This window comes from Merops nubicus, unplaced genomic scaffold (genome assembly GCF_000691845.1).
Source record: "Merops nubicus isolate BGI_N331 unplaced genomic scaffold, ASM69184v1 scaffold8085, whole genome shotgun sequence".
Lineage (NCBI taxonomy): Eukaryota > Metazoa > Chordata > Aves > Coraciiformes > Meropidae > Merops > Merops nubicus.
The window spans coordinates 29,319-45,482 of NW_008607554.1; the positions used below are offsets into that span (position 1 = coordinate 29,319).

The window sequence follows — 16,164 nt, forward strand, 5'->3', positions numbered from 1 at the left end:
TAGTAATTCAACTGGCAACATCCTTTCCTCTCAGTCAACACTGACCAAAATGGCCAAGGATGTACCATCCTTCAGAGGACATGGCCAGTGAAAAGTTCAGAGGACTTCTGTCTTTAAAGGGCTTATAGCACTTCTTATAAGGGTAGGCACTTGCAAGAGCTTCCAGGTTGGGTGATTTTGATCTGATGCAAACCATCTTGTGGATGCTATTGGAGTAATCGTTATTTTGAATTTAGGGATTCAGATTTTTTTTTTTTTTTTTTAAATTAGGTGTGAAAGAGGGTATTTTTTCCTTGATGTTATAAGCTGCAGTGGTAGATACAACCATTGCTGACTTTGAATAATATAAGTTTCTACAGGCATCGTTGTAATCAGAGATAAGTATAAGTGAGCTTCATCTCTAATTTGCATTTCTCTCCTTATGTTTTATGGTATGTCTTTGGATTCAGAGGGTGCTCTCCAGCTTTTCTCAGAGCGTGTCTCATTCCCTTCATCAGAGTAATCAGACAGGTAGCAGAATGGGATCTCCTGACAGTACTTTGCATTCTCAGTTCTTCAGAACAGCACAGCCTTACAAATACAAGGTAATATAATTGCTTACTCCAGACTTTCATTAGGAGATATTAGGCTGCTAATAGTTTTACTGATAGATTTTAGATGTATGTTGGCCAGGCTGTCGGTTATCATCATTCTACTTAAATTTCAGTGGAAACAACATTTTACCACTCACTGTTCATGAAGTGCAAGTCTTGCAATTTTATTTGTGAAATCGAGTTCAGACTCCTCCTCTGCTATTTTTTAACCTACATCCATTTGTTGCTAAGGGCTTTCATTCTCTGAAATGTACCACCAAATTTCTGAACATCAAGCATAAGTGGAAACTTCTTACTTGGAAGCAACAGTAGGAGTTTCAGACTTTCCTAATATTTTCTCATGGTTACTTATTAAAGTAGCTACAGTAAGCCTGCTAAGAAGAGATACAATTCAGATATATAGAAAATGATGTGAGAGTGTTTTCTTTCAAAGAAAGATAAAAGAGCAAAGATTGCCACATACATGCATCTGACAGACAAAACTAAAGTACCTAAGAATAAAGATAAAGAATCTAAATGGCTTTATTGGAATTAGTCTGAGCCAAAATGAGCCCATTATAGCACTGAGACACCCTCACTTACATCAGTAAGACTTTTTCTTTGTGTTTAATGAAGAACTATCCAGATAGGAATGTGTGCAAGTTGACATTACAAGTGTGGCAGACAGTAGTATTGCAAGCTCATGGTGTATATTTCACTTCACTGGTTGCTTTTTCTTCTGTTATAACACAACTACAAGAAAAGAGTCAAAGTAGTATCTTGCTATCACAATGTATGGAGACTGCCCAATGCTATGGAAGGGGAGATTATAAAGGGCATGGGTACAGAGCAAGGAGTGTTTTGCCTGCCCTTGATGTTACCAGCTTCTTAGCATTGGTAAGAAACATTAGATCCTAGTTATGGTTTATGATTGAAACGTATATAGGAATCAAATAGTTTGCTACTTGCAATTCAGATTTGTGAACAATTTAATTTACATGAATCTGAAACTCAAACAGTCATTGAAAAAAAAGTCTTCTCTGTTTTTTTTGAAAAACAAATTTATAGGAAAGATCCACTGCTTTCCATAAGTGTAAGAAGAAATCAAAAGAGGATATAAACTTGGCAGACAACTGTGAGTCATCTGGCTTTGTCTACCCCTACAACGACCTCCTCGTTTGGGCAGTGTTAATGAAAAGGCAGAAGATGGCAATGTTCTTCTGGCAGCATGGAGAGGAGGCCATGGTCAAAGCCGTTGTGGCTTGTAAACTGTACAGGGCAATGGCACGTGAAGCTAAACAGAGCAACATGGTGGATGACACTTCAGAAGAACTCAAGAAGTACTCAAAGTATGAGTTCTCCCTTCACTTCAGCTAGTAGAGTTCTGCAGTTCTTAGAATGGTTAGATATTTTCCTGATTCACTAAGAGATTGTAAGTCAGTGGTGCCATGGACTATGAAGTGTAGAAGAGATACCTTCAACTGCTCACTGTTCATATCTTATAATGGAGCTGTGTGTTGGTGTGCAGTCTGGTTTAGAGCTAAAGGAAAACTGCTAGCAAGTTATCTATTTCTATAATTGAAAATTAAAATATAGGTGACAAATGCATGGTTCACTGTCTGCTAAAAGGTCAAGTGGAAGATAGATAGAAATTTCCCTTCCAGCTTCCCTTGTAGTTCAACTTGTTAAAAACCCATATGGCACATATGCATTGGACTTTTCAAAAATGTAACATATGGCAATGAGCAAACTGTATTTAGAGCAGCATTTAAATCCTGCTCTGTGTAAAACCTAAAGAAAAATGTTTGCTGAAATAATTCAGTGGATGAAAAATGAAGTAGAGGAAGAATTCTCTTCAAGTTTGTAGTTTCATGTTAGTGTTTTCTGTTTTCCTTACTAATATCGTTAATTGTTAATGACATATTTTATGCTTTGTGGACACCATGCTTCAGATTCAGAATACAGTAAGATGTACTGTCTTTTTTTGCATGCAACTCCAAAGCTTAATTTAAAGAAAGGTGTGTCTTCCTTGAGGTGTATCCCCTACAGATATGTTTGAGAGACAGTGTGAAAAAAGAGCCTTTTGCAACTGCCTGTAATGCTTGCCCACAGTGGTGATGACTGTTGAAAGAAATACATGGAACTTTGTAGGGTCGATTTTGATCAAGACCAAGAGGAAAGCTAACAAAAAAAAAATGAAAACAAGATGACAAGAACCTTGTGATTGGGACTAAATAGTTAGATTTACTTCCCAAATAATTTTTCAGTAGATATACAGATAAAGCAATGGCAAGAATGGGAGAAGGCATACTTACTAAGACTGTTAGCTGAACATTAGTTAATGGAGTTTTCAAGCCAACCTATTTGCAACAGTGATTCTGAGTTTTGACTGATCTCTTATATTAACTGTTAATTCCTTTCTATGCTAGGGAATTTGGGCAGCTAGCCTTAGATGTGCTGGAGAAAGCTTTCAAACAAAATGAGCAGATGGCCATGAAGCTGCTGACCTATGAACTGAAAAACTGGAGCAACTCAACTTGCTTAAAACTAGCGGTGTCTGTGGGGCTGCGTCCTTTCGTATCCCACACCTGCACACAGATGCTGCTGACTGATATGTGGATGGGACGCCTGAAGATGCGGAAGAACTCCTGGTTTAAGGTAACGTCACTCTGGCTTTTGCTGAGCGTTTAGGTGCTGTTTAGATGCCTTGTACATGCCTTTGTGGTTATGAATGTGTCTAATGCAGTTTTAGATGGATGTGCTTAAGCAAGGCTTGGAATGTTCATGTCTAGGAGAGAAAAGAAAGGTGGGAAGGGAAGACAGTACTTGCTTCTGGTTAACTTCTTTGCAGAAGCAGCTGTGAGATGTCATTGGGCGAATAAATTTTGTGAAGTTTTTTTTTGCTGTTCTCATTCTCTCAGCACCCTTCAGTCCCTCTCAATCTGCTCTTGCTGCCTGGCATTGCTAGTTCTTCATCAGAGCTGCTGATGGGAGGAATTCCCTCCAGATGTAGGGAGCAGTATCTAAAGTATTCCCAGATGCCATGACACTCATCAAAGCCACAAAACACTAAAGAGGAACACGCTTCTTCAGAGGCTGTAGGAGTGTGATTCAGAGTGTCCCTGCACCAGTGGCTCCCTCCAAGGCCAGTGGAATTGCACTGGATCTGTGCTGGCACCATGCATGGCTGACTATGGCCTCTGGTCTGTGCTATCACTGCTGAATTAATTTTCTAAATCTTGTGTCTCTCTTTTAGGTCATTATGAGTATCCTCCTGCCTCCCACCATCTTGATGCTGGAGTTTAAAAGCAAGGCAGAAATGTCTCATGTGCCTCAGTCACAAGACTTCCACCAATTCACATGGTATCATGGGGATCAGAGCCCAACCAGCTCTAAAGATGCCTTATCTCTGGTTAGTCTGTGATGGTCAGTCATTGGTGTGTCAGGGTCTGTCTCTTTACCATAGTATAAACCTGCAGAACGAGGAGAACGTGATCATCTGGATGTGTTGGGGCTCAGTTTGCAACAAATAGAGCTTTGATCCCTGGTTTGGATACAAACTTATGTGACCTTGGACAAGTCACTTCATCTGTCCTGGGTGTCACTTCTCTGCTGGTGATAATGAGAAAATCCTTTCCGACCTCACAGAAGTATCATGAGATTATAATCATCTGTCAGTTACCCAGGCATTTTAGGACCTAAAGTCTGTTCAATCTGCAGTAAAACCTATGTAATCTTATATACCAAATAATCTAAAACTGATTTCATATCATACACAAAATCACATCCATAAAACTCCATTCAGGCTGCCAATTGAGCTGTCCACGCAGGGAAACAGCAGAACTGAGGCAGACCAGGTTCTGTCCTCTCCAACTCATTCTTTCCACTCTGCTGGGCCAGCAGCCTCTGAGCCACATCTCAGCCACAACCTCTCCCCTGCTCCATGGCCAGCCTTTGGTCCCATTCTCTCCTTGAGATTTCGTTTCCTCAGTTACATCGTATTCCTTCCAGAGATGGAGCTCTTACCCTCTTTTTTGAAAAACAAGGTATCTCTACTTGAGGTGAGATCGCTTGAGGCTACCAGAGATACCATTTAAGGCACAAGAGAAATGCTGCTTTTCCTTTAGCCACATGAACTGAGTCCTGAAATACTCTGCAGGGACTTGTGGTTGTGCAATAGTCCTTCTTAGGCCTGTCTGTGGGGAGTCTCCAGCACAGTTGAAGTCTTTGCCTTTTAAGACCTGAATTCCCCCAAACTTCTGCTAAGCAGAATTGCCTATCCTTTCTTTTATTCATTCTCAACAAAGCATTCCTTGAACTGCTAATTTCAAAAACTTTTCATTCTGAGGTAGACAGCAGACGTGAAGAATTTCTGAGTGAGACTCAGAGTGATTAAGTGACTTTGCTTAAAGTTTTAAAGAAATGTGTGACAGAAAAAGGACTGGATTCAGGTCTGGTGATGCCAAGTCCACTGCCTGTAGTCGTAAGAGCAAACTCTAACAATGGAAAAGTATGAATGTTAATTATTGCAAATGGGATGGTTGTAATCAGGCAAAATCAAGCTACAGTAATGTTATGTATATTCAGAACACAGCTTAAACATCTGTCCCTGTCTTCCCTCTAACATGACAAAACCTTTGCAGTCCTTGATTTCTTCCTTCTAAAATGCTGTTTCCTTTTGAAGAAGGATTATGATGTGGAGAATGTTGCTCAGAAGTCTGATGAAAGCCGAGTAGATGGTCGACACGGAAACCTGCCTGGCACTAGAAAAATCTATGAGTTCTACAACGCACCAATTGTCAAGTTCTGGTTTCACACGGTTGGTCGTCACATTAGAATTCGGATTGCCAAAACTCTCCTATGATCCTTCAAATACCACTTGATACTGCTTTTACTTTACCTAGCATGGATTTGCAGCCACTTAGTGAGTGGTGAGGGTGGACAGGAAGGTATTTCAGTATTTCTCCCACAATTAAATGAAAAGTTTTTCTACTAAAATCATGCAGCTACATTAAGAAAAAAAAAAAAAAAAAAGGAACTAAAGAAAAAATTCAAGCACAGCTTTTTACAATGGTTAACTGTAGAGATAGGTTTGAAGTTGGCCTTAAATACGTCACAGACTATTCACGTCCCTTTTTTTAGAAACTGTTTCTGATGGAGTGAATATTAATCTGTAGGAGAACATTTGCTGTAGAGAAATGCACATTTATTAAATTGATTTTAGTAACTACCCCTGTGTCAGCAGAGCTTAGGATGTTTAAGATCAGGCTGCCTGTTGGGTGAGACCACCATGTACATAAACTGCTACTCCTTTAACAGGGTGTGGTTAACTGCTTTATAGTTTATTAGTCTGTTATCTCAGATACATTTATGATGTGTCCTGATACCTTTAAAATATGTGCTTTCCACCTGATATTGTTCTTCTTGCATTTTGTAAGGCGCTGATTAACCAGCAGTGATTAATCCAGCTTTGAGAATCGTTACTGACTCCTACAGAAGGTTTGGATAAAAGTATAGTGCTGTCTTTATGTTCAAGTAACAGAACGCAGATAAGGTCTCATATAGGAGTTTGGGGCGTGGGTGAACACATGCTGCAATAGTTCATCTTCTGCTCCCATTTTTTTCACTGCTAAAGCACTAATATCCAAATGATGTTTAAGGATATTCCCTTGTAAAAGCAAGTAAAAATGCCTCAGAGAGCTGGAGGAAAGATTTTGGGCTCAAAAATCTGACAGTGCCCTAGTAGTTTGCGTACATATAGTCAGGGTAATCACGTGTTGAAATTTTTGCAGAAATTCATTGGAGATTTTTGAGCATATGGATTATATACCCTGTGTTTTGTAGATGGCGTACATGATGTTTCTCATGCTCTTTACTTACACTGTGTTGGTGAAGATGGAACCAAGACCAAGTGTGCAAGAGTGGCTTGTTATCGTTTATATTTTCAGCACTGCTATTGAAAAAGTCAGGGAGGTAAGCTTTTCTATTCACACTTCTCATCTATAGAGTATATTTTATAAATTAGAGAATACCATAAACTGGATAATGCCAAATCCTGCATTCTTTTGTGGAGAATTTACCAGAGGAAGAAATTGCACAGGGTATTTGTTTCTGAGAAGTCTTTTATTTGAAGACCTGTACTTGGGTTTTCAAAATGCTTCTTGAAAACTTGTCCTTAGATCTTTATTTTTCTGTGTAAAGGCAGTGGTAATGTGCAGGTTACTCAAGAGTGATTGTGCTGAATTGAAATTTGGAGCCCTGCTGCAGGTATTTGTTTCTTAATTTTTTTGAGTGGACTGTTAGATATCTTATAAAGATATGGGGATTTTCTTTACAAATTTACTTTAAGAGTGGATGCTGTTATCAATTACTAGGAGTTACGCATAGAATAATCTAAAGGCTTTCCGTCAAGTCTAACTGACCTTCTATAAACAAAACTAGAAAAACAAACCCCAACAACTTTTAATGCTGGATTCTTTGAGCATGGTAAAATGATATGCCAATTGAAATTAGCGGCAGTTATTTGCAATTGATTTGATCTGAGATTCTGAACACAACTTACCCTCTAAACCTCAGGCTGGGGACAAATGCAGCTATGTATTTACCAAATTACTGTATCTGATTGGACATATCTTCACTGTATAATAAGAACATAGTAGACAGTAGTGCTGTGCATTGTGTTTTATATGACATTTGAAATTCGGTATTTTTAGAGGAATAAAACTGAAAAAAAAAGGTCACAGTTCTGAGTGAAGGATGTTTTTATAACAGATCACTCAGAAGACTGCAACATCACTTCAAGAGGGCTGAAGGATTTCAATGGTCAGCAGATATTTTATGAATGTGTTGAAGCTTGGATAAACATAAAAGTTCTGTGGCTGCATGAGATGTAACAGAAAAATATGCACAAAGATTGTCTGATTGAGAAAAAAATTGAATGTGAAATTGCAAACACTTTGAAAATCACTGTTGTGCTGTTGCATTAATGGTGGGACAGTGGAAAGAAATTCTTTCTAGCTTTAACATTCATTGGAGACTTTGTAATTCAATGTCTTCTGCTGAGTTTTCTTCATTTGTGTACTAGTTCTGTTCTGCTGGCAAAGACTAGGACACTGTGTCTTACATGTGCAGCTAATTAACTGCAGAGGGCCTTGTTATACATAACTGCAAACTTGTGTTTCTCTAGATTGTATCAACTAATTGTTAAAGCCTTAGGCCCTGATCCTGGAGCTAGTTCCTCATGTTAGTCCAGCCAAATTGAGTAGGATCACTTGTTGACATTAATGCCTTCATATGTGTAAATTCTTTCAGCATCAGGGTGTAACATTTCAAAATCTCTCCTTTTCTTGCTCCTTATCAGTGTGATCTTACATAGCATTGCATAATTGGCCTTACTTGTGCAATGTGCAAAGGTTTTATTTACGGCCTCCCAAAGATTCCACTTCACACATTTGCTCAGTGAAGCTTAAAATCCCTTTGGGGCACCTCACGGTTCAAGGAGTGAACATTTAATTCTTCACCTTAATAGTTGCCAGTGCTCCTTTTTTTAGCATGTCCTTGGTGGAATACAAGGATCTTTCTTTATATTTTCAGTCTGAAATAAAATGCATTAGTTATTTTCCCATCAGCAAGGTTAGGTTGGTGCCTTCTGTGACTTAAGAGCTTTTGAAAGGACTATTGCAGGTTGTGACCAATCCTCTGGAAAATGCTTGTTAATTTATACTGGTACGTATGCATAAAAATTCTATAGTGGCTGCTTTTTTCTGCTGATGGACGTACTCTTTAGTGAATAGGTTCAGGCTCAGAATCCATTTCACCTTAGGAGAGCTGTCCTATGTGGTGTGGCATACCTGAGCAATGTAGATCAAGTACAAGACTCAATTAATGTCAAATAGCAACATTGGCCTGTAAAAAAAAAAAAAAAAAGAAAAAAGAAAGAAAATCCCCAAATGTAGCAAAACAGTTCAGTCAGGAAAAGTTAAAGAACACATCCGTGATTGTAATGGAGTTTCATGTTTGTTTTTTTTTTTTTTTTTTTGTTTTGTTTTGTTTTTTTGTTTGTTTGTTTTGTTTGTTTGTTTGTTTTGTTTTGTTTTGTTTTTTTCTTTCTTTTCTTTCCCCTCTGCATTCTGTTCAGGTTTTTATCTCAGAGCCTGGAAAATTCTGCCAAAAAGTGAAAGTGTGGATTTATGAATACTGGAACTTTACTGATTCCATAGCTATCATACTGTTTATGATTGGTTTTGGCTTGCGCTGGTCTGACCCCCCAGTTCAAACAGTAGGGAGGCTACTGTACTGCTTGGATATAATATTCTGGTATGCTCGGCTCCTTGATCTTTTTGCTGTGAATCAGCATGCTGGCCCATACCTGACAATGATTGGGAAAATGGTAAGTATTATGCTTTGGAGCAATATTTTTGCAGTTAAGGCATCTATTGAATAATGTGTAAGGTCAGCAGTGACAGAAAAGAATGATGGTCAAAGGAGTGGTCACCTAATAATTTTGTAGTGAATGCATTACGTGAAAATACCACGTCTCTTTCTGTTTGTAAGTTAACCATAATCAGATTTCAGTCCTCCCTCATTTATTCATTATCTGAATTTATTCACAAAAGCCTTTTTTGCTTCATTCCTTGGAGAGGTGTTGCATTTTAGTTGAGTTTCTGATCCAGCTTGATAATAGAAAGAAAAAACCCACTGTCTCTTGCAGGCAGGCTCACTACTGTAGATAATTCCCCTAGCTCTTGGAAACTGTCTCATTATTATTTTACATTTTGATTCAAATAATTATACCCCATTTTAGCAGGCAAAATTTCTGTGAGATCAAAGTTATTTTTTTTTCTTTTTTGGTATAAGACCTGGTGCTGAATTGCTGCCTACTCTTGAGGGACATCTGCAGATTACCATTGTAATTTCCCTTGGTTATTGGGAACTACCTTTTATATTCTGTCTTGCATAGTAATTCTGATACAGTGTTAGAAGGCAAAATAATTTCCACTGTTATTCTTTGCTCTCAGTTTGGAACAAATACCATTAAGGAGAAGCACCATCACAATGTCTCTACACTTTTCAAATCTTGCTTAAGATCTTAAGGGGAATGATTTGAGATGGAATTAGGACTTGCAGCCTTTTTGGTCCAGAGTGACTTTACCCTCTGTAAAATACTTGGGTAGTCCAGGTCACAGAAAGAAAAGATTTCTATTTCCTCCAGCATATGAAATTATTAGTTCTGTTCTTGTATTCTGATTTGTGAAAGCGGTGGTTGATACTCTTCCCTAAAAGGTCTGTCTCCTCTGCATATAATTAAAACAGCTAATTCTTTCATGCAAACATATTTTCCAGACAGCGAACATGTTCTATATTGTGGTCATGATGGCTATAGTTCTGTTGAGTTTTGGAGTGGCACGGAAGGCAATCCTCTCTCCAGAGGAGCCTCCTTCCTGGACTCTGGCCCGAGATATTGTATTTCAGCCTTACTGGATGATGTTTGGTGAGGTCTACGCTGGAGAGATAGATGGTAGGTAATATTCACAGCACAGTTCAACAACTTAAATTAATGTGTGCAGAAACACATGCACTTTGGGCTACTAGAGTTTTGACTACATATTGAGTCTACTCTTTCTTAAACAATTTTGATTACTGTATATGTATGTCCTTAATGAATAAAGGTGACAATATTAGTTTCTTTGTTAAAAATAAAGATTAAGCTTTAAAACCTTCAAATTTAGCTTTTCAAATGAAGTATAGAGCAAAGCTCAAAGCAAAGCACATAGGAACTGATAATAAGCTAGTTCATAGACAGAGAATCTGACAGTGAAATGAATTTTGAATTGGGTGAATTCAAAGCTGCTGATCTCCTGGAGAAAAGACTACAAAGTGGCCTTAAGAGAACAGAGAATAAAGGGAAAACAAAAAAGGGAAAGTAAAAACAAAAAACTATTTTCACCATAGTAAATGTTTCCTGGCATCATTCTTAAAAAGATAAACCAGTTAATCATAGGAAAAACAGAACCAGTCAGTGTAAATAAGAAAAATGTTACATCTTGTTTATGGTTTTGACTTTGTCTCAGTAAGAGAGGAGAATGAGGCACTCCAGGAGGTATTTCAGCATTACAGATGGAAGGCACTCTCATGGGGCTAAGTGATGGGTATGGGTGAAATAGTCCCTAAATAGCAAAGTAGGTATGAAAATAGGTACAGACATTTAAGATACTTAGTTCAGCATAGGCCTCGTTCATTAAAATCGTTAAAGATCATGCATCCATTATTATTGCTGAAACTGTCACATGATGGCTATGTATTTTGGTTATATAAGTCAAAATTCTTTTAATGAAAGCACACTGTTAAGTTTTACAGATTAATCCATTTAATCACTTATTAATGGTAAATCTTTAGAAATTTGACACTTTCTAAATAAAGCCACAATTTCTCTAATGACTGTGCTGCAGAATGCATCCTGAATTTAAGGCTGCTGCTGTATAAATGTGTTCTTAAATTTTCTTAAAGGTGTTACATTTGATTAAAAATTATAAAGACTGAAAAGAATTTATTATGACAGTTTAAAAAAACATTTAGAGGGTTGCCTTAATTTCTTTGATTTGCTGCTTCATGTAACAAATACTGCTAGCCATCTATCCTTTTGCACATGAGTTAATGTGATCATACTGGAGCTCTAAAGGAATATCAATCTGTCCTGGGTTTGGCTTGGATAGAGTTAATTATCACCAGAAGCTGTGAGGGGACCACAGTCAGGATAGCCTACTGAACCAGTGCCATCTCCCAAAGACACTTCACCTATATCATTTTTCCTCTTAACAAAAAGCTGAGATGACTGGCATAAGAACTGGTATGTGTGAAATGGTGTCCACAGCTTCTGAATTACAATGGAACCTATGGGGCAGTGGTGTCATGAAGACGTCTCAGATCTGCTTTACAAGGAGGTAGACTTTTTAATGGCAAATTTAGTAATATATCTTGGTGAAAGTAATGACAACTATTCTGTTTCTTGCTGGGGCAGATGCAGAGCATATACCGTTGCTGTGGTTTGCTTTGATTTCTGTACTAACCATGCTCTATATGTCCTTCACTTTCAGTCTGTGAAGCCAATGAAGACTGTCCTCCTGGATCCTTCCTCACGCCATTCCTCCAAGCTGTCTACCTCTTTGTGCAGTACATCATCATGGTCAACTTGCTTATTGCTTTCTTTAAGTAGGTACCATGGTATATTGCTGCAAAAGCAGAATAAACTAATAGATGTTCTACCAACAGTTCTGCAAAAACCATTCACCAAAAATGCAGAACATCTCCATCTTACATCTCCATTGGGATCCGGTAAATAAAAAAAAAGTATGAAGGAAGCAAGAGCGTAGGAGGAAGGGGATGGTGAGCAGACACCTAAACTGTTTTGCCATTTAAACAGGATCTCACTCCTTGAAAGTGGACAGCTCCAACTGGCAATCAAGCAATATTGTTAGCTCTGAAGTGTTTTGTCCTTTGTTCATAAAAGTTGTATTTGTTGTGCTGAGAGCTTATATAAAGTTGATCGTTGGGTAGCTCAAGCTTTAAATTGGCATATAAGTGAAGGAATCAGAATATCACAGAAAGACAGAATGATAGGCATTGGAAGGGACCTCTGGAAATCATCTAGTCCAACACCCCTGCCAAACCAGGTTCACTTAGATCAGGTTGTACAGGAATATGTCCAGGTGGGATTTGAAAGTCCCCAGAGAAGAAAACTTCACAACCTCTCCAGGCAGCCTTTTCCAGTGTTCCAACACTCAAAGTGAAGGTGTTTTTTTCTAATGTTGAGGTGGAACTTATTGTGTTCTAACTTGTGCTCATTGCCCCTTGTCCTGTCGATTTGAAAGTCCCCAGAGAAGAAAACTTCACAACCTCTCCAGGCAGCCTTTTCCAGTGTTCCAACACTCAAAGTGAAGGTGTTTTTTTCTAATGTTGAGGTGGAACTTATTGTGTTCTAACTTGTGCTCATTGCCCCTTGTCCTGTCATTGGGCACCACTGAAAAGAGATCGGCCACATCCTCTTGACACCCACTCCTTAGATATCCAGAAGCATTGATAAGAGTCCCCTCTCAGTCTTCTGTTCTCCAGGCTAAACAGCCCCAGGTCTCTCAGCCTTTCCTCGTGGGAGGGGTGCTCCAGTCCCTTAATCATCTCTACTGCCCTCCGTTGGACTGTCTCCAGTAGTTCCATGTCTCTCTTGAACTGAGGAGACCAGAACTGGACACAGGACTCCAGATGTGGCCTCACCAGGACAGAGTAGCAGGGGAGGAGAACTTCCCTTGACCTGCTAGTCACAGTCTTCTTAATGTAACCCAGGAGACCATTGTCCTTCTTGGCCACAAGAGCACACTGCTGGCTCATGGTTAACCTTCCGTCCACCAGGACTCCCATTTTCTTCTCTATGGAGCTGCTTTCCAGTAGGTCAAGCCCTATCCTGTATAGGTGCATGGAGTTGTTCCAACCCAGGTGCAGGACTCTACGCTTGGCCTTCCTGAACTTCATTAGGTTCCCTTTTGTATGACTCTCCAGCCTGTCCAGGTCTCACTGATGGCAGCATGGCCTTCTGGTGTGTCAGCCACTCCTCCCAGTTTTGTGTCATGAGGAAACTGCCTGAGGGTACACTCCAACCCTTCATCCAGGTCATTGATGAGTATGTTGAGGAAAATTGGACCCAGTACTGACCCCTCAGGAACACTGTGAGCTACAGGCCTCCAGCTGGTCTCTGTGCCACTGATCACAACCCTCTGAGCTCTGTCATTCAGACAGTTCTTAATCCACCTCAAGGAGGAGGTATTCAAGGGAAGAAGATAGTGATTTTGTAGAAGCATGCTCTTCCTTTAGGAAGTAATTTGAAAATTCCTGTTGTTTGATGCGATTTGATATGGTGTGGAATGAAATCTAATTGTATTGTCTTTGAGTATCTGCTTTAAGTATCTGCTACCAGAGTAGGAAGGATCTTTATAAGTAATTTTAGAATAATTCGTAGTTGTTCTATAGTAATCAGCATCTTTATAGTAACTCTAAGCTTTCAAGTTTTAAGACGGAAACCCTTGTAGTGCATCAAGTTCTAAAAAATGTTATAAAGAGCAGTCTAACCCAAGTAGTTACTATTTTGTCCTAGAGTTCTAGTATTTCTGGGGAAGAAAAAGTCATCTGTCAGTTAAAAAAATTTCAAATGAAGAAAGGTAGTGATTAATATTTAAGAAAATGGAATGATCAAAACCCATTGTAGTCCCACTTCCAACTAGAAGTCCCTTTACTGAAATCATGGGAAGGCATCTCTTTTTTTTTTTTTTGATACACAGCTGTGAAATTATAATTTGACTTATTTATAGATTTAATCCTTCATCAGTGATGATATGTTAAATCTTTTGCCTAGTAAGTTGGTTGTTCCATGAGTGGAACCAAAAATTGTTGTGAACAATATATTTAATTATGCTTTCAGAAGCAAAACTGATGTTTTTATGCTTATATGCTGGGTATATAGTGTGACAGTGCAACTGAAATTACAGTGCTGGAGACTACAAAATTGCTTTCCTGTGCTTGAGTTTATGATAATAGATATGGGAAATTATTCAGTGCGACAACAGTCACGTTTAGTAATATCAGAGTTCCAGGGTACCCTGCAGAAGAATTGCTCATATAGCTGCCTCTTGCAGCAAGTGTTTTCTTTAGGGGGAGTGCACAGAACTGTTTTGCTAACACTCTTCCCTTAGCCTGACTCCAGCATTTAATCCAGTCCAAAGAGGCTGGCAATGTTGAATTCTCAGTTAGGCTATGTATTAAAGTTTAAATAATCTGGCTGAGATCTCAAAGCCACTTCAGGGATATTTTTTTGCTCAGTTCCCATTAATGTGAATGGGAATTGGATTTCCAAATCCGTTAGGCAGCTTTGAAGATCTCGTTCTCAGTGCACTTGCTGCAGGCAAACGCTGCTGCTTTGTTAAATGAAAGTTGCTAAGCTGATTTAGCCCACTGGAGGGATGGGACTTCAGTGTCAAGCTAGATCTGTAGACAAGCATCTTGTGCTGTGCTGGGAGTATTCCTCACAGGAACATTTTACCCACCTTCCTTCTCTGTCTCTCTTGTCAGTAATGTTTATTATGATTTGAAATCCATATCGAACAAGCTCTGGAAGTACAACCGGTACCGCTACATTATGACCTACCATGAGAAGCCATGGCTGCCCCCACCTTTCATCCTCCTGAGCCATATTGGACTTCTGATAAACCGAATCTTCCACCATCAGCCGCCAAATGAACTGGATCAAGAGGAAGGCGATGTCGGACTAAGTAAGCAGAACTAAGCTGAGGACTAAAAGAAATAGTGGATGAGTGTTTTGCCAGTCTCCTATCACTTTGTAGCTCCATTCCTCCAAAAAAAAAAAAAATTTCTCTGCATAGGAGGCTGGTTTTATTTGAAAAACTGAGTTTAACCTGGCAAAAGACTAAGGGAATGCTTTGCTTTGTATTTGGCTTTTGCTGTGCTACATACTGTGCATCAGTCAAGATACAGGACAACTCTGAGCTGAAATAAAGCGACATCATCTTGTTCTCTAGGAGTGACTAGCCATATTTTGAAAGAAGGTAAACAATACTGGAGGTATAGACTTCTGTCCATTCGTCCTGCAAAGACCAACAGTTCCTTTTGAGTTTTCCAGGGAAAGCAGCTGTGGAGCCTGAGGACAGAGGATATCTAATGATGGCAGATGCAGCAAGAGAGAGAGAGCATAGGGGCCTCCCACCTCCTCACTGCATACGTCCCTTTATGCAGTGGCTCATCACTGTACCTTAACTGCCACTCCCTCACCCTTCCCAGCCTGGACTTACCCATCCCAGGGTTCTTCCTAATGCCTCTTCAAGACAATTCCAGTTCCCTGCTGCACTGTGGCCAGCTCCTGCAGCATTACCAGCCCTAGCTGTTGCAGGGAGGGGATCACAAGATGCTGGTGTAGGAATGAGCACTCAGTAGTGGGGTGTGGTGATTGGTGAGGTGAGGGAGGAGAAAGAGGAAGAGGAGAGGCTGGTGGCTGTAACCTTATCTAAAAAAATGGTAGGGGAACATTGGCATGGAGGGTTATACAGTCTCATCCTTTCTGATGCAACGTACATCCTTGATGCCTAGTAACAGAGTTAAGCAGACCCTACCTGCGTTATTCTACACTTAGGATTTTCTCTGCTCAACATGAATCCCTGAAGATATCTGGTGTGCTTACAGGTGGTTACAGAGTTCAAAAATGGGCTTAACTAATCAGTGCTGTGCGGCTTTACCGCTGCTTCCAGGCTGAGCCCCTCCATTATGATGGGATACTTCAGCCTGCCTTTGAAGTACTACCCCTTATTTTACATGCATGCATAGTGTAAGTCACGGGCATAGCGCAGAGGGTGTCTTGTATGGCACAAGAAAAACTGAAACACTGCTTAGCACATCTAGAAGTCCTTAGAATAAAAAGGTCTTATGCCTTGCCTACACTTCTCTCAGAAAGGGACTTTCCTCTATTTATGTACCTTTTTGCCATTTTTTTCTATAAACCTATGCATTTTGTTAAATTTCTTCCAGTTAAATTTTTGTG

General features: G+C 39.4%; 1 protein-coding gene across 1 annotated transcript in view; it reads left to right on the forward strand.

Moving 5' to 3' along the window:
- TRPM6 (transient receptor potential cation channel, subfamily M, member 6) overlaps positions 1 to 16,164 on the forward strand; it is a gene marked incomplete at its 3' end in the record, with an annotated part of 57,226 nt that overhangs the window by 28,377 nt on the left and 12,685 nt on the right. The window contains exons 15-24 of the mRNA XM_008939976.1: positions 498 to 584; positions 1,641 to 1,921; positions 3,002 to 3,230; positions 3,829 to 3,984; positions 5,257 to 5,391; positions 6,417 to 6,545; positions 8,710 to 8,961; positions 9,915 to 10,089; positions 11,666 to 11,780; positions 14,685 to 14,884. Coding sequence (XP_008938224.1) covers positions 498 to 584; positions 1,641 to 1,921; positions 3,002 to 3,230; positions 3,829 to 3,984; positions 5,257 to 5,391; positions 6,417 to 6,545; positions 8,710 to 8,961; positions 9,915 to 10,089; positions 11,666 to 11,780; positions 14,685 to 14,884 — 1,759 coding nt within the window. The remainder of the gene's footprint in view (positions 1 to 497; positions 585 to 1,640; positions 1,922 to 3,001; positions 3,231 to 3,828; positions 3,985 to 5,256; positions 5,392 to 6,416; positions 6,546 to 8,709; positions 8,962 to 9,914; positions 10,090 to 11,665; positions 11,781 to 14,684; positions 14,885 to 16,164) is intronic.